The 19,513-nt window shown below is 40.2% G+C and overlaps 2 protein-coding genes across 2 annotated transcripts in view; one reads left to right on the top strand and one right to left on the bottom strand.

Annotated features, from left to right (window-relative positions):
- Window positions 1-19,254, bottom strand: part of LOC132784518 (uncharacterized) — a 36,028-nt gene extending 16,774 nt beyond the window's left edge. The window contains exon 1 of the mRNA XM_060790180.1: window positions 18,392-19,254. The gene's annotated coding sequence lies outside the window, so the exon portion shown is untranslated. The remainder of the gene's footprint in view (window positions 1-18,391) is intronic.
- Window positions 1,519-3,794, top strand: LOC132785411 (neprilysin-1-like). Its single transcript, XM_060791502.1, has one exon. It carries the CDS (start codon window positions 1,522-1,524, stop codon window positions 3,544-3,546), a length of 2,025 nt encoding a protein of 674 aa, XP_060647485.1. The 5' UTR covers window positions 1,519-1,521; the 3' UTR covers window positions 3,547-3,794.
- Window positions 19,255-19,513: the final 259 nt, after the last annotated feature.

The following is a 19,513-nucleotide window of genomic DNA, read 5'->3' as shown; positions in this document are numbered from 1 at the left end:
TCTAAACTGTTTATCGATTTGTTAGCTAAATTGTCAATTTATTTGTGTTTGATTTTTCATTGGCCAACAGCTTTTAGCATTGTTTGCCACTTTGCCAATTGCATTATTTAATTTGGGGAAAAATGCAATTAACCCTGCTGTGACCATTAAATGCTTTCAATTTTGATTGCACAACAAATAATATGCACAAAATTTGTAAAACGACTAATTAAAACCAACATTTTGTCCATTATATAATCTACCTTTTGATTAAACGAACTTTTAACTTTAATGTTGCATAATTTATTTACTGAGTACTTTTTGTGATTTTTACTATTTATACACATGGCTAATTGGCATTTCCATTAACTGCAAACATTCGAAAACGGACAACGGCACTTTTCGACATTTCCCACTTGTCACAGGATGTGACACAAATTGTTCTCTCGTTTCGTAGAGTGACAAAAAATAAAATAAAAAAATCGATGCATCGATTTGACCCACTTAACGAGATGAAAAAAGATTACATGCTTGATCAGCAGTGTTTTTCCCCCAATTTATCGCAGCGCTGCGCTAATCAAAGCCAAGTGGAAGTCGTGATGGATGACGCTAATGTCAGAGCATCAGTTTCATCAGGTGTGTTAAACATAGCAACGTGGGTGTGAGACTGCTAATGAAAATTAACAACACTCAAAGCGAGCAACTAAAGAGCAACACACGCCAAAGGCAATAATCATCAGACACCTCAACAAGCATAAAGTAAATGATTGACTAATTGTCACCCTGTAAGCAACCAATTTGTTTGACGTTGTTTAAACAACCTAAAAGTATGCTACATTAATTTGCTGTTGCAAGTTATCTTTCAGATACGAGTCCAAATTACTTTTCCCCTTTACAAAAAAGAATTTTTAAATAATTAATAAACTTAAAAGAAACTTTCAAGCTTGTCAACATTTAAATAAATTATAGTTGAGTTACTCTCGGTTCGTATTTTATTATATTACTACAGAATAGTAGAGCTAAGTAGTTGATGGCTTTAGTTTATAAAGTGACACACAAAGAGAACTTGATGCTCAAGCCCTTTTCTGTTCTGTGCTGCTCAAGTTTTCCAATTTACCTGGGGAATTTCGATATTGTCAAGCAGTAAATTGAATGAAGCAAAAGAAATGAAGGATGGCAACTTGAAACGGAGCCAAGCAGCGTAACAGGCAACCCAGCTGAGCTGAACTGAGTTCTTGACATTGATTGGATTAACCCAAGATGCGGAGCCCAACAAGATGGAGTGTGTCTCATCCAAGAGGAGCTCTTCGTTTAATCAATAGCAGCCACTTGAACTAATTGCCAACAGGATGCAAATGAAGTGGAGAGTGGAAAGTGGAGAAAGAGCGAGAGATGCTCGCTTGAGTTACTATCGGAGTTTGCTTTTTCTTTTTCCATTGCAAATGAAATGGAAACAAAAGCTTAGGCGATAAGTCGAGCTGGTCGGCGATAAGCTACACAAAATATGCTTTGTGGCAAGGCAGTTGAATCGCAGCTGCCGCGATGAAGTGTTGTTGTCGTCGCCGTCAGTTGCAAGTGCTGCTGTTGATGTGCACTTGGACATTGGTCCGTTCACGTCAGATCAAAGAGTTTAACGAACGCTTTCTGCAGCAAATGCTGCGGAATATGAATGAAAGCATCGATCCTTGCGAGGATTTCTATGGCTATGCCTGTGGCAAATGGAGTGAAAACTACAACGACTCGGATAGCTACTTGGATATGCCTGGCTACATGGAATACAAATACAATCTGCAGTTGCTGCGAGTGCTGAAGATGGAGCAGAAGCAAGGCGGCATCTATGAACAGCTTTGGGCATATTACGCTTCCTGTGTGGACTTAACCAGCCCTGCGATTAACGAGTTTCTGCATTTATTGGAGGGAGAACTGCAACTGGAGTGGCCCATCTTTAGGAGCAATCAAAGTGCCACTTGGCGCAACGAGTCACACTTCGATTGGTGGGGCACATTGGCCAAGCTGCGCTCGTATGGTCTCAAAGGGGGTTTTATCAGTCAGGATGCGAATGTGCGACGCGACAATGGATCGCATTACGTGCTGATGTTGGCGCCACAAGCCGCTGAAGCAACGCCGTTCAACGAGCAGAGCATACAGGATTTGTATCTAGCCTTTGGCTTGGATAAATCAAGTGCCAAGCAGCTAACAGCAAAGCTCATGCAACTCGAGTGGCGAGTGGGCAATTTGACGCTGCAATCGGTTAACAGCAGCAGCAGCAGCAGCAGCAGTCTGGTCGAATACACGCTGTCACAGCTGCAGCAACGTTTGCCCCAATTGGATTGGCGACACTATCTCAGCAATCTGCTGTTGGAGCGACAGCCGGATGAGCAACTGTTGCTGCAAGTGCATTCGCTCAATGCCAGCTATCTGCAGCAATTGCAACTGATACTCGGACAGAGCTCGAATGAGACAATCTGCTATTACCTCATGTTCAAGCTGATCTATGCACTCAACACGGAACTGCCCATCAGCAGTGAAGGCGATACCAAGAGCCAATCGATGAGCTGTGTGCAACTGTTGCGTGGTCACATGCCACTTGCCATTCACTACATCTACGAGACGCACAACTATGGCAAGCGAAGGGAAGAGACTGACGCAGCTCTGCAGCAATTGCAGCACAAATTACGCTTTGAGTTTGAGCGATTGTTGCTCGAGAATCACCTGAAACTTGGCAAGCAGGAGCTAGCCTATGTGCTGGAGGAATTGCATAGTCTGCGCCTCAAAATAGGCAACTTGCCGCCGCGTCTGACAATGCAACAACTGCTGGAGTATTACAAGCAACTACAATTGCGCCCCAATGATTTCTATGGCAACACGTTGCAACTGTTGCAATTCTACAATCGACGTGAGCAGCAGCTGCTCAGCAATAAGCCAAGCGTTTGGTCCTCACAGGATTACTATCAGCTGGCGGGAGTTGTTGAGCGCAGCTCATCGCCGGTGAAAATCTTTCAGAATGCCGTGTTGGTGCCGCAGGGTTACTTGCAGCTACCGCTGTTCGATGTGCGCCTCCCGATGCTGCATCAGCATGCACAATTTGGCTTCATCCTTGCCCATGAGTTGCAACATGCCTTCGACCTTTTTCACATTGTTTACGATGCACGCGGCAACTACAACGCCACCGGCTCGGAGGTGTTGCAGCACTTCGACAACTTTATCAGCTGCTACAGCAATGCCCACAATGTGCCACAGCTGCAGCTCTCTGAGAGCATGGCCGACTTGGTTGGATTACGTTTGGCTTTTGCCTCCTACTTTGATCACAAGGAAACTGTGGTGGCGAGTGAGCAACGCCCAGTTGGGAAATTCACAGCACAGCAGCTATTTTTCATTAACTCCGTGCAGTTTTTGTGCGCCAACATGCAACAGATAGGCGCTGTGGCAGGTTCGCAGGATGTCGAGCACGGGATGCACAATGAACGCGTTAATCGCAATTGGCCGCACCACGAACACTTTGCCGGCACCTTCAACTGCACTGTGGGTCAGGCAATGTATCAGCCGCAGACCTGTCGTTTGTGGTAAGCCATCGACGAGCGGGGGGAAAAGCTGTTGATAAATGAATGTTGCGTGTGCCTAATAAAGCGAGTATCGATTAACTAAAACCGCTTTTCACTACGCTGAAGCGTAAAAGGGCGTATTAACTAGGCTGAATAAACAGAAATAAGTTATTGCAAGTGTAACAAAAAGTGTTTCTATCGATTGAAATAAAAGACAATCAAATAAACAGCATAACGTCGAGAACTATCGACAAATAAATATTACATTTGAAATACTATCGATGTGTGCATTTTTGAAATTGGAAATATTTTTGGAAAATAATATTGTGAATAAAAGGTTCTATTAGCAAACATAATTATAAGCAGTGGAAAGGCGACTAGATCTACTTTTGAACGTACTATAGTAGTAATTGTTATACTATCGATATATGTGTAATCGATAGTATTGAAACTAGACATGTGACTCTCACATTCTCTATTTAAACTCCCATATATGGGGAATAATGAATGCTATCATTAAGTGTGGTGAATGCGTCAACTTACATATTGATATGATGTGCATACTATCGATAAAAAATACTATCGATGTGTGCATTACTAATATTTTTGAAATATTGTAAATATTTAATATTTTTTTACTCCCATATATCGGAAATAATGAAAGCTATCACTAAGTGTGGTGAAAGCGCCAACTAACATACCCGCTACCATCGATATGATGTGCATACTATCGATAAAAATTTCTATCGCTTGCAATTATTTCGTAATGAAAGCCTTAACTCACTAATTTCGTAATGAAAGCTGTAACTCTCTCAACAAAGTACAGGGTATTGTCTTATCCCATAATTGTGACACATTTGCTGCCTATCCATAGGGATAAATTGAAGCCTGCCCACGATGTGACCTTGGGCAGGCATATGACGATAACAATAATAAGAATGACAACAACGGTGAGCACAATGGCAACAACGAGCCGTAAACAATAGCAACAATGTGCATAAATTACAACACGGCCTCCATTAAAATGTAAATGCGACCACGCCCATTAATTCATACATTCATTCAACCATCCATCGCTCCATCCAGCCATCCATCCGGCCATCCATGATGTCAGCGCGACATCGTCAAAGGCTCAACGTGGCGTGCAAATTGTCTGCAGCAGCAGCAGCAGCAGCTTGCAACCCAGTACCGAAAAAGGGAGCAAAGCAACAATAACAATGGCACTCATAACTTACTTAGCATACTCGTTGCTCGTAATCGTAATCGCACTCGTATTGTATTTTATTTAATTTATTGCTGCACATATATTTCGACGGCAATTTATGTGGCCCACGCACGTGCTGCATATGAAAGCGCAACGGGCGTTCCAGGGCAGGCGGACAGGGGACAGCGGAGAGTCGACAGTCGGCGGCTTAAAGTGTTGCAAATTGAAATTGTGTCACTGCTGTGAAATGACATGCCGGCCATGCCGGTCTGGGGGCATGGTCATGGGCTCATGTCCGGCAACTTGATACACATTTCACATCAAGCGCACAAAGTCAAAAGCGACAAGCTGCAGTCACTCGCCGTTGCACAGTGGAATCGATCACACAATTTGCCAACACACTTGACAGCTTACTCGTTGTAGTATTTGCAAATTATATGCAACACTTTTCACTTAGCTCACCACTGTGTGGGTTTGTGTGTGTGTGTGTGTGGCATTGTAGGGTTTCGCCTGCCACAAAGCATGCCGGTCCATATATTTCAAACAAATGACAGCCGCGGGAGCCATGCAAATGCCACACACATTTGGCCACCATCTCACCAATTGGTCACTTGATACACATTGGACCAACTGGCTGATTTGTAAGTACATGTGTTTCGACTACATACAAATGTACATATCTTGTTGTACTCGCTACTCATATTAAAGAAGGGTATTATAGACACAAAATTATAATAACCTTCTTCACTATAGGAAACGGGTACAAAGAGATATGTATATATGCAGGGGATGTATATTACAAGCAGAATAAGACATCCCTCTCTCTCTCTCCTATTAAGTAAATATATTCTTGATCAACCGATCCGAAATTGCAATGTTCGTATGTCTGTCTGTCAGTTTCAAGAACTAGATCTCAGACACTGCATGTGAGTCATACTATTTGACAATTTGGTACATTTCGTACTCTATGGTATATTTAGAATGGCTTTTAGCGTATTGTAGTATTTTTCGGTATATTTTGTACTCTGTATAATGTATATTAAATAAATATTAAATATACAATTTGGTATATTTCGTACTCCATGGTATATTTAGAATGGCTTTTGGTGCATTGTAGTATTTTTCGGTATATTTTGTACTCGATGATATATTTATAATGTATGTTTTGAATGTCATTCACTATATTTCAGTATTTTTGGTATATTAATTCAGTATATTTTAAGAATAATACCTTACTGCTTTGCTTTTACTGAAAACGGGTAGCAGGTATCTCATAGTCGAGCACCCTCGACTGCAGTTTTCCCACTTGCTGTTTTTTTATCTAGTTGTCATGTACCGCGGGGAGTGCTCTTAGGTTTTTGTGTGCATGGCTTTGGCTAATTAATGCGACTGTACAACAAATTAAAATGCAATTTAAGCGACTTTAGACGCTGCCTCGTCTGCTTGCCGCGTTCTTTACTCGTTTTATGCGCACAGTTATCTTGGCCCCAGTTGAGCCTACACACAAGTTAAGCCACAGAGAGAGAGAGAGAGAGCCAAACCCGGCGTTTGAGCCAGAGCTGAAGCCAGTCTAAAGCCGAAACCAAATCCAGAGCTTTTTGCATAATGGCATACACAAAGTTTTTTGCCTTACAACAAATGTGGGTTAAATGCTTTTGCGGCTTGCAACCACAAAGCGCCAAACAGTCGCTGTCAGACTCGAGTTCGAGAGTTGTGTTGGCCTTTTTATTTTTGTTTTTTTTATCTTCCTCCCGCTCCGTTTGCAGTGCATTTTTAAAAGTTTTTTTTTATGTGTTTACATTTGCATCTACCTTGCTGTGCGTCAAATGCAAATTTTCAATTTGGCCAAACAGACGCAAAAGTTTTCCATTTAATTTAATTGAAACGTTTAATAGAAAACCTCATTTTTGCGCCACACATAGAACCAAAAAATAAAGTCAATTAGTGCACAATTAAGTTGAACTCTTTGAACAGCACATTTCTATTTTTAATTGTAATTGGATGTGAGTCTGTCTGCGTTTGGTTTTTGTGGTTGAATAAACACTGCACAGCTGTTTATTAATATTTAATGCTTTCTTTTCACATTCAAGTTAAGTTGTAAGTGTGCGAGTGATGCAAGAATTGTGCACTGAGTCATAGTCTTTGATAGCTCACTTTCGTTGTGCTCAATGAACTCATTGCAAGTCGAATGTCTTATCAAAAACAAGTCATTATCTTGCCATGTTAGTAGGCTTGTATGAATATAGAAATTGCGCATACGCCACGTGCTGTCACATATTTAATATTTGATTTATTGTGTAGTCGAGTCGAGTGTAATCTGTGACTGCTGCCGTCGTTTCATTGCCGGTTAAAATGTGCCACAAATTGTTTGACCAGTGGGCGATAAACAGCAGCAAGTCAATTTCAGTTTGACATAACCAGTTTTTGCTCTAGCTGCTGCAGCTTGTAAATAAACTTGTTTATGCTAAAAATATTAGCAATAATTACAATCAAATTTCCGGCTGTGGTCTGTTAACTATGTCAACTCGATAAGATTTGCATGCAAACACAAACTACGACCCATTTAAGAGTGTGTGTGTGTTTGAGTGTATCTAAAATATTGCCTGTCTTGATTGACAGACGGCAGTCGTCTGTCAACTCTCCGAGTCTCGACGCTCGTCAACCGGCACTTTGGTCAGTCAATTATTTATGCTGACACTTAGTGCGCTTGAGACTGCAAGATAATTGGCAAAATGCACACACACACACACACGCACACACTTATACGCGTCACACGTGTCGTATGCGTAACGCGAACGTTGAGCCCCCGATTGAGGCTTTTGTTAATGCGTTGGCAAACAACATTAGCACACACACACTCGCACACACGCACACACTCCAATAAGTTGTAGTACACAAATGTTGTGGCAGGTAGAGACACCATAAAATCCATTTTATGCACTCTGTCAATTTTAATGGCGTTCGATTGGCGCTGCAATTTTGCAAATTTGGTTGTCCAACACCAAAATTGGCGGTCGCTGCATTTAATTGCCACATTGTGTGGCAAGAAGTGCTGCAGGTGGCCAAAACTCATTAGCAATTAACTCAAAGTTATCGTAATTAAAAGCCATTGCCAAGTTTGTCTGCAAAGAACGGAAGCAACAAAACGAATTGCGAAACTTATAGGAAATTTAATCAGTTAGGTGAATGGCAGATAAAGCAGAAAACGAACAGAAGAACAAATGAAAACAGAAGAAAGATGCGCAGCGTGACAATAAGTCGACAGAATGAATGAGTTGACTCATACTCAACACATTCCATGATTATTCAATTTCTTATGCCTGCTTTGTCCCATATGAATATCGCATTGGCATTTTCTCAACTCGTTTGTCTTCTCTCATAATTGGAATTGAATCTCCCTCTTTCCCCCTCCTCACGCCCTCTGTTTGCTTTCCTTGGTTTGTTCAGCTAAATAGGCTGTCTAATATGCAGCTTATCGGTTATGCCGGACGAGACGTTGGTCAAGTGCTGTTGCTGTGTGTTGCCACAAGCAATTAGCCAAAGTGTCGTCGTTGTCGTTGCCGTTGTTGTTGGCAACAACAATAACAGACTACGATTTAACCGGCTACAAACAACGAACAAGCAACACAGCTGTGCTCTGCATATGGAAGAGCTCATAAAACCCCGGCTAAGCAGTTGAGTGGCGCCGTCGGCCACGCCGGAATAGGGGCGTGGTCACTCTAACACACACTCACAACACACACACAGAGCATTTCATTCATGCGAGTTTTTGGGCTACGCTAACTCGCTGCTGCTCTACTCTAACATAGCTGTTTGTTGTTCACGCTTCATTTGGCTTTTTTACTTCGATTCGTTTGGTTTGACGTCGCCGTTGACGTCGTCGTCATCGTTGTTGTTGTCGTTGTTGTTGCTGCCATTTTTGGGGGCTTGAGGCGCACGCTTTGGCGCTAATTAATGGTTAAGCTGAAATCTCGTATATTAAACTACATTTATTGCCATAATTGCTGGCGCTGTTTGTACCCTGTGTTGACACGACCAAAGAGGTTGCTTGGCTTACTAAAAAACGAAATTTATTACACACTAAACTAATAACATTCTTAGTACTACAAATATTGTTCATCTAATTTAATAATGAATCCATCTTGAGTCACCAAAATATATGATTATTGGCTTAACTCAGAGTAAACTCGAAGCCACAAAATTATTTTACTTTTCATGTACAAAAATAATTTTATTCTAAACATAGAAAAATGAACTCTCATTTGTAGCCATAAAAAATGTTTATTTAGCTTGAAAAATAAAACAATTAATTATTATATTTAGTTCATAATAATAAATCTCAAAATGAATTTAATTTTTTTATAGCAATAATTTCTAATTGTATATTTTTGCACAATTCAATAATGAAAGACAAAAAATAATCAAAGTCCACTCAAAAATACAAATATTCTAAATCTATAACTTAATAATGAAGTCATCTGAAGTTACAAAAATAAAATGATTATTTGTTTAACTCTTTTACTTTTTATGTGCAAAAATAATTATATTTTAAATATATACGTATATTTGTACATAAAACCATGATGAACTCATCTGAAGCCATAAAAATAAAATGCTTATTGGTTTAATGAGCTGATTTATAGCAAAGCATTCGGTCGCAGTTTAGCGAATTTCCGCATAAAGAATTGTATTTATCAAAATCGGATGCCTTTATATGGCACATAAATGCCTAGATACACATACATACATATATGAACATTCTCAAGCATTTGCCATATCTATAGATGGCAAATAAGTAAGTTCCTAGCAAATAAGCAGAAATCAACAAATTGATTTTGTGTTTGTTTTGGAATTTGCATAGCCGCAGAAAATGTGGCTCATGTTTGTGTGATTGCTGTTTACGTTAATCAAAAGTGAGGGGCTGTCAAACTTGGGAATGTTTCTCTTTGAAATACGCTGCCAGAAGGTAGATTTTGATTTATTATATATCGATCTGTAAGAGTATTCAGTATTCAGCAGTCTATATAAATAATTGTCCTAATTGTTTTGTGTATATCATTTTACGATAGTGTTTTATATTTTATTTGCTTTCGATTAGTGGCAGAAACAGGAGCACAGGATGTGGGCCGGGTTTCGCTTTAAGTGGCAGCTGCAGCGTAGAGCAACAACTTTATTTTGCCCAGAAATAAAACAAAGCAATTAAAATAGCTGTCGGACAGAAGAGATGCAGCTGCAACTCGACCACAACGGAATGTGGCAGACGTATGTGGGTCACAGGCAGCATTGCCTGAAAAGTTGCCAAGCAGCTAGCCAGGCTGGCAGGCAGGCTTGGCAGGACGACACAGTGAAACCCCATTACAATGCCAATCGACAAAATGCTGACAGGCTAGCCCTCTAGCCGCCCCGAAATGCCAAGCCAACGATTTGTTGGCCAAGCGGAAGGGGAAGCTGTAACAGCAACACTCCAAAAAAGAACAAAAAAAAAAAACAACTTTGCGCAGTGCACACAATGGAAATTGTGCGGAAACTTGCCACGGAACACAGCACACAGCACACTTGACAGCCAGGACGAGGGCAAAGGGTTTTCGCAACTAGCAACTTGCAACTTGCAACTTTGCAACCATGGCTAATTCACAGGCCAGTCAAGTTTTTAATGCGCGTCTGCCAAACGTTGCCAGTGTTGTGTGTTGTTGGCATCATGAGTCAGCTCCAAGTTTGTAGAGAGCGAGAGAGAACTGCAAATTTATACGCGTACTTAAAAGTGGAAGCTGTGTGTGTGTGTGTGTGTTGCATAACTGCAGTTCAGCATTCATTAATCATGGTGCCCACGTTACCAAGACGCAACCCCAAAGGCAGGCAGCCATAGAAATTGAGAGCAGCACCAATAAAGCGACACAAATGAAATGCCAAACAGATAGGCGAAGCATGCAACTCGGGTCGCCGTTCAATCAGCTGTTGTTTGTGGCGCCACCCACATAAATAGTTTACTTTTCATTGCGTAAACCGAGTGTGTGTGTGTGTGTGTGGGGGGATCGATGATAAATGTTTCCCTGTTGAGATTGCAACGGCAAAATTAATGATTCTCCACTTCGTTGTGCCTTACAAAAGTTGGAAAATGCAGACAGCAAACAGGTGCGAGTGAGAGCAAACATAATGAGCAGCAATTGTGCAAATGGAAATCATAAATACAAAAATTAAAATGCTTGCCTGCAGCGTTCGATAATTGCACAAATTAAATGCAGTTTTCTACGACCAACACATTATGAATGCCAACGCTTTGTGCTTAAAGTTAATCAACGAATTTGGCTAAAAGTCAGCAGGCAAGAAAGAAAGCAGACTTAAAGTCTTTAGCTGAATGCAGATCCATTCAGTTGCATTCAGGTAGATGAAAGAAGCTTAACAAACCTGCTCAAAGGCTGCGCAGCTGTCATTCAAGTGGAAAATAAATTGTAAAAGAAATCCATTACAATATTTTCGCTTTCACCATGCGCTCAGCTACAGCTAAAATCCCTGACCTTTGTGGCTGTGCCATCCTCCACATTTTTCCCCTCTCTCAGCTGTTTTTTTTTATCTATCTGAGTTAATTACACATGGGGCCGCACAATGGCGACGCCGCAAGAGAACGACGACAGCAGCGCCTACAGTGCCTTCAAATTTGGGTCAGCCACTAAGCGTAAGTGAGTGTTATGTAAATTACAGTGCGCTGCTCAAAAAAAGGACCTACAAGGCTCTCCCCCAGCTGCTGCTGTTGCTGACATGCACAAAAAAAAAGCTGGAAAAACGAATGGAAAAACTGTTGACGCGCCCGTTTTCAAGTGAGGAGATGGGGCACCGTTAGTTGCAAGTAAACTGAACTCAACTCAACTCAACGCAACTCAACTGAACTGAACGCTGGCAAGTTGCGCTAGCATTTCATTTCTTGTGGTGCGTTTTTAATTTAGCCGCCGTTGGCAGCTGCAAAGTGCTTATAATCTATGATGTGAGTGCGTGTATGAGAAATGAGAGATGGAATGGGATGGGATGATGGACTGGGCGTTGAGCAAACACACACACACAGACAGATGCAGATGCAGCCAGGCACAAGGAGAAAAGCAGCAACAGCGTCAAAGCTGATGAAATGCTCATATGTAAGTCGCTGTCGTCGAGCAACCGCAGATTATATCATAACCCCAGCCGCACACAGTCGTCATCATCATCACCATTGACTCGCCCCCTCTCACTCACACTCTGTCTCTGTCTCTGTTATAATGCCCCATGCGTCGGCCATTGACCATGACGAAGAGCAGCGCCAAAGCAGAATGTAAATAAAGCACAATAACAAGACAAGACGCGACAACAAGTAAGTCAAACTGCACTCCGGAAGCGTCCGACTATTCAGATACCTCCTGAGATACAAACTTAATATATAGTAGTTTTGTATATTCTTAGCAAAACTTTGGGGTAACAAAAATATGAACACTTTTAATTTTTAATACACTCGCTTTTAACTTTAGCATTCGCTTGCCAAGTTTGGAAAGTTTTACTTAGTTTACGTTTCTTGGCATAATATTGAATTTTTTATTGTTTTCTTAACTTGTGAAACTTGTTAAATTTGCTTTACTACTCCCACTAAGTTTAGGGCATAAATAAATTTGAAATGCTATATTATATTTGATAGTAAAGCAGCACACAACATAAATGACAAATCTATAATTTCTTAATAAAAAAATCAGAGATAACAAAAATACTATAATGAATAATAATAAGCTTTGAGTGTGATTAACTTTGTTATTCATTATTATGAAGAAATTTAAGAGTATTTAATTTTAGAAATGTGCTCACTCTATTATTAAAAACACTTATACTTGAAGTACTCATTATGGCTTTGCAATTGAAGTCATCTCAGCCACTTAAGTACCTCAAGTATTTAAATCTATTTATAAATTTATGTGATTTATGCAAGTGCATAATTAACTCGAATGAGCGAACACCTTCTATATGGTTAGTTCTACAGGGTATACTATAAGAAGGCGCACAACTGAAGACGCGTAAAAGTGCTTTATATATAGTATCTAGCAGCAACATAAACATCGACATCGACACCGGCTGCGACTGTTGTGGCACTTCCCCATTTTTTTTTGCCGAGGCAAGTCAACAATCTCATAATCAGTTAAATTACAAAGCAAAGGCAAAACAATGAACAGCGAGGGGCGAGCGAAGAGTAGCGAGACTTGCGTTTGACTTGCAAGTAATTGCGCTTAATGAGCTGGCCAAGTCGAGTGGGGGGAGTGGCTCCTCACCCCCCCCTCAAGTTAGTGGTCTTACTGGTTGACCAAATATGAGTAGGAAAATGAAATTTGTTGGCAATGTTTTCGGTTATGTCTGCCTGTGGCCATAACAAATCGATAAGTTTTCAGCACAAGCTGCAGCAATTTGCACGGCAATAAAACAGAACACAGCAACAAACAGCAGCAGCAACAACAACTTGTCGGAGCTTGCCACAACAGGCCAAAGGGCACAGTGAACATACAACTACAATGTGTGAAAGAGTGTGTGTGTGTGTGGGAGTGATGATGCATGCTACAATAGCTAGTGTGTGGGCGTGGTCCACAACACAGCAGGCGGGTTATCGATAGCATCGTTATGAGAGTACACTCAGCTCGTAACGAATCATAAAAAACAGGAAGACGTGGCCACTACAGTTGACGGGTCACTCACAATTGCTGACCCATTTTTTTTGCCGTATGTTGACCAAATTGTTTTGTTCATTGCATTGAATTAATTATTACGTATGCTTCCATAGTCAGCAGCAGCAGCAAGAGAAGCTCTTCATGCTGGGCGCGTCTCGTCCAGTGGAGGGCTTGTGCTAAAAATAACAAATACACGATTGAAATAATACACACAAAAAGCAAAGAGAAGAGCAGAGCAGAGAAATAACTCCAACCGAATCGAACCGGGCCTTTTGAACTGTTTGTCATAGTCACACACTGGCTGCATTGGCCACAAAAATAGCCGCAGCCACAAATCTCATTGAGCGTCACAGCCGTGTGCTCCATTTGCCATCAGAAGAAAACAAAAACGACGAGCAACAGCAACAGGAAAACAATATTTTATATGCTCAAACTAGACGAACTTGCAATGCACTTCAAAGGGATTAAAAAAGGTATAAATTTTGAATGATTTGATGACTATTTTTATGAATCGTTAATAAACGAATAAACTCAATTACAACTGCATTTCATTGCAATTTAAAAGGGTTGTCAAAAACAGAATTTCTGCATCAAAATGATTTTTTTGTCCCACTGGAAACAGTGAGTAAACACCTTATTCAGTTGAATTTTAAATATAATTGTATTGAGACAAAAAACCTTTAACTAATCTGTTGTTAAATAACCTCAAAAATATGTATTTAACATAATTTCTGAAAATTAACAGAATGTTATTTAATTCTCTGTTAATAAATAATGCTAATACGAAATGTTATTTCATTCTCTGTTAATAAATAACATGCTCTTCCTTTTTTTGAAATACTTCTATCTCTTCCTGAAAATAGAACGTTGGCAACCCTAGACATAGACACGTAAATCCCTTGGGTATGGTTAGGGTCGGGTCGAGTCTAGATTTCATCTCTTCGCGCTTTTTTGGGGCTGCCTGGAAATGTTCCAAAAGAAATATTTAATGCGGTCACTGGCTTTTTGACACGCCGCAAACTATTTTCGAATATGAATCCATTCAGACTATGTGTGTGTGTGTGAGTATGCGGTGTATTCATTTCGCTTTGGTCAGCGCACTAGAGTTTTTTGCTTTTTTTGTGCTTTTGTTTTTGTTATTTTTAGCGGCGTCTACAGTAAGAAAGAGAGAGAGAAGTACGCTATGGAACCGGCTGGTAATACTTGGAGCATCCTTCAATATTTCAAGCAGCTGATGTTATGTAAATTTGTTTGTACGTTTCATCATGCTGATGATGATGTTGCTGAAGATGATAACGATGTTGACTCTGGACAAGCTGTGCGAGAGGAGCCTCGTCTATGAAAACTAATAAAACGTCAAAGCAATTTTGACAACTTGCAACTTGCAAGAGAGAAAAAAACTTTTCAAATGGAAAGTTTTTTTCTTTCTTTTTCTTTACTTTTCGTTTTGTAGCCCAAGCATGTGAAAAGAAAATGTAATATCTACTATTTGTACTACGTATGCTACATACCCTATAATGTGTGTAAGCAAGAGACAGGTATAATAAATTGAGCTACATTCGGTGAAGAGTATTTGAGAACAGAGTTTGCTCACATTATTGTTATCTTTATCTATAAATATGTGTGCATTCAGTTGAGTACTTCTGCTTATTGTGTGCTTACGTCTATACAATTGCTGTGGAGTACTCTATAAGTTTCCAAGTAGTTCAAAGACATAAATCTCAAGTGTTTCGCCTGAGATACTTTTCAGTTTTGCGTTTCCCCCCAAGAGTCAATGGCTAAGCGCTGACTAGCCGAATAATCGGTGCAGACTTTGGGTCAAAACAATTATACCCTGTAGTGAAATAATCTGGCAAAAAGAAAAACTCGTAAAGTGTAAGAGCAGCTTGACTATGTGCTTTGTGGAGTTTTTACAAGCGCAAAAAAAAAGTTTTGTCTGCCAATGCTTTCATTTCAGTCATACTTCGTCTCTCCTCTCTCTCCTCTCTCACTCTTGTGTTTGTGTTGGCCAAAAGAGGCGTTGTTTATGTATCCAGCAAAAAAGATGAGTGGGCGGAGTGGGAGTGGGAGTGTTTGCGAGCTGCGAGAGCAGCTTAAAGTTTATCAGATATGAAACTGTGCGCCATTAAAGTCGTGTGAAAATTGCGGCTTAAGTGTTAAATTGCCTTCAAAGGCGAAGGCGGAGATGTGGACGACAAAGGTGTGTATTTAGCGAGAGGTGTAGAATGTCAAGAGTGATAAGCGTTCTGTTTATAGAGTTGTCAAGTGCTCATAAAATATGTAGCAGAGACTGCTACCTGTGCTCGTTCCCATTTGTTACGCCCATTTTGCGCGGTTTTCGGTTTTTGGCCTAACATGGGTTAAGTGTGACCCAAGTGCCGCTCATTAGCACACACACACACCTGCACACACAAACACACTCTCTCATACAGACATTGGAATGAAGTTGTAAGTGCTGAGAGGCCACTCGTTATAAAGTGTTTTCCAGGCACAAAACCCCGGAAAAGTCAGCGGGTTGCCTAACATATAATATAAACAGCTCGCTCTTGCTCTTGACCCTGGACACAACGACAATCCATTTGAGTTTATGACTTGTGCCATTTACACTCCTCATCTCGATCCTGAATGACTCACTCACTCATCGACCTTGTTCGCGTGCATTTCAGGCATTAAAGGACCCGAAAAGTCATTCCTCATTCCTCCTTTCCCCTGCCTTGAACACGCTAATAATATTATAAATGTTTCGACTGTGACCAAAAATAAAAAAAAACTTCTTCTTGTTTTTCCCTTCATGTTTGTATTTTTTATGTTTCGCTCGCAAAATGTATCTCAATTCAATTAATGTCGGGGGGAACCCATGTCCTTAAGTGCCTTCCAGCAGGATTCGTACTGTGGTTAAATTTTAATGTTGTGGTCGACAAGAGAGAGAGAGAGAGCTTTGCCAGGGCAGCTGGCAAATGAAAATTTAATTGCCTGAGGTTTCCACAAATTGCCAGCCAGCGACGCAATAATAATTTCACATTTTCCAAATATTCAACGCTCAATTTTCACAGAATTTTGCGTAAAGCTTTTTGTTTTTAAATCTACTACGCAACAAGCTCATTAAATATGGGCAGAGCAAAATATGGTTGTATCGCGAAAATGCTGTTAAAAGCAACTTTGGCCAAATGCTGGATATAGACGCAAAGTACCATGAAAAAAAAAGCAGAAAAAGGAGCACACTGCAAATTATGAAAAGTACTCGCAGAACGACATAGAAAAGTGGAAAATGCGCCATTGACACGACAGCGGCAAAGCAAAACAGCGACCGCAAACGGAAAATGCAAATGAAAATGCAAAAATGTAAATTCATGAAAAGGCCGAGAGAAAACAGGTCTGGGTCTGAGTCTGAGCGTCAGCTGTCGACGCTGCTCTTGAGCTTGAATGGCAACAGCAACAGGGAGACAACAACAGCAACATCCAGAGTCGGAGCTATATAGTCAGACATCCCTACAAACACAGACACACAGACACACACACAGAGACATAGCGCGAATACATGTGTAGAGTGTCTGGGCCGGGTCTGTCTCCGGGTCTAGATGGCAATTACGTCAATTGCACAAAACGTCCAAATGTAACAAACAAAACCGTTAAGCCGAATTCCACTGCAATTTATGACAGTCATTGCTGCAACTCTAGTTGCCAACTAGTCTCAACTAACTGCACAATATCCTAAATACCCTAAGTATGAATCTTATACATAGAAAACTTTAGTGTCCTGACTGATTGCGATGGTGTTAAAGGGTAGCCCAAAGCAATGTAAACTGTAAAGAAATGATTTTTATATTATATTGAATTCTCATTTAGTTAGTAAAAGGCGATTCCCAAAATTTCGATATCGAACGGTTTAAAATAGGAGTTAACTTGCGTAACAACTATTATAAAAATAATAGAGCTCAGTTCTTTTTCCCAAAAACCTCTATTATATTATTATCCTACTTTCTTTTTCATTAATTACATTAATCTCTTTAGCTTAAAACTACGTTGAGCATGAATAAATTGTTAACATAAGCTTGTTTTCTTAACAAGGAACTAACTTTATAGTTACTGCTAAAAAACTAAATAAATAATAATTAAAGATTATTTGTGATATCATGTCTATAAAGTTGTTAAAGAAAGTAAGTTTTCTTTAACATTGTAATTGAAGTTTAAATGTGTATCTTTATGATTCAAATTTCAATTAAGTTCATTAAGTATTTTCGTTTTCTGTTCTGAAATTTATGTGAATTTCAGCTAAAGAGCATTGTCAAGTCGTACTTTCTCTAATTGAATCACATAAATATCTACTTGGGTTTTTCTTTGCCTCTCTGATTCATTGCCAGTTCTAGTGAAGCTTCTGCTGCATAGTGTTGTAAGTTGCCATTTACTGTTACTTCTGTTGTTGTTGTTGTTGATATCACCACAGCCAGAGAATTGTTGCAGACGTCGCGTCGCTGTCGGCGCTTTGTCTGCGCAGATTAACTCATGCTCCCCACTCATGATCCCCCATTCAAAACCTGGGCTAAAGCTTTTTTTTTGCTTTTGCTTTTGGGGCGTGGCACGCCCTGGCGTATTGTTATGCTTATGCTTTCAATTCCAAAAGTTGCCGGCGCAAAAAAATAAAAATACATATACCGCAAAACTGAGAACTTTTTTGTTATATAAAATATTTAAAGTGCTCGACGAGTTGGCTCCAACACACACACAAACACACACAGCCAGACAGCCATAGCTTTGTAGTGGTGAGTGCGTAGCTGTAGTTGTGTGCGCTGAAGTGCAGCCGGCGATGTTTTCATATTTTTTTTTCGAGTTGCAACTTTAATTGGCTGACGGCGTCGAGAGCGTTGGCAAACTTGTTTTTCTTTAGCTTTTTTTTTGGGGTATAATATCAACCTACAAATTTTGATATTCATTTCCTAAGCGACTTAAAGAGCGAGGTCGCTTTATTAGAGTTTTGTGTGGGTGTTTGCTTGACTTACCTTTAGCTAAACATGACACAGCGACCTTTCTGCTGTCGGAGTTTTATCAACGCCTGATAACAACGCACTCGCTGTTGGAGTATGGGGTGCGGTGCCGGTTGCTGTGGTGGTTGCAACACCGCTGCTTCCTTCCTGCCGCTTTTCCCCCCTTTAGAGCGCAACAAAAACTGCACACAGCACACAAAAGTCACCCGCTTTGGGTTTGTTGTTGTGTTGTGCAAAAATGAAAGAAATTAAACGATAATTTGTTGTGAAGAACGGCAGACGCGACGCAGTCGACGGCAGCAGCGACAACGACGGCGGCAGAGTGGTTACTCTTGCGCTCTCGCTCGCACGCTTTGCGTTTGTGTGTTGTTTGGTTTTGGTTTGGTTTGGTTTTGTTTGTTCTCCGCTTTTCTGCTTTGCTTTTTCACTTCACAACGCAATGTGTTGTTGTTGTTGTTGTTGCATGATGCACATTTCACTCGTTTTTCTTTTTAAATCACACAAAATGCATTCGCTTTGGATTTTATATTTCACTGTTATGACTGCGCCATCAATTTCAGCTTCAGCTTCGCATTATTCTCGCGTCTGCTTTGTACGCCTATCCTGCGTGGGCAAGGATATTTTCTTTTCTTTTTCTCTTTTATTCCACTTTACGTAGTCGTGGATGCGGAAAGTTGCACACGAACGAAAATTACACCTTTATTGTATTTACATTTTTACGGTTAACTCATCGCATTGCAGCCGGCCGGACATGCGGTAATTTGTTTATTTTTGAGAGTTTTTACTACATATTTATTGAATTTAAACAATTTTCACGAACCGCAAACACGCGCAGACAGACACACGCTCAAATTTTCTCAAATATCAACTAAAGCGTTGGCAGTGTGACCGCGATGCGTCGATTGCGAATGGCAACCTCTCCTCAATCAGAATTATGTACTCGTGGTATTTTTAGTATTTTTTACCGATTCACTTGAATACATGTTTCTGCAACACGCAGTATGACCAATTAATTAATTAACACAAATATAAATAATAAAAATGTTTATTATATTGCCAAGCCGTACATATAAATAAAAATGTTGCTTGCTTTTAAATTGATAGCAATAGTATTTTGAATAATTTTAAATTGTACTC

Source organism: Drosophila nasuta, chromosome 2R, assembly GCF_023558535.2.
Source record: "Drosophila nasuta strain 15112-1781.00 chromosome 2R, ASM2355853v1, whole genome shotgun sequence".
NCBI lineage: Eukaryota > Metazoa > Arthropoda > Insecta > Diptera > Drosophilidae > Drosophila > Drosophila nasuta.
This window is presented reverse-complemented; position numbering and strand designations above follow the sequence as displayed.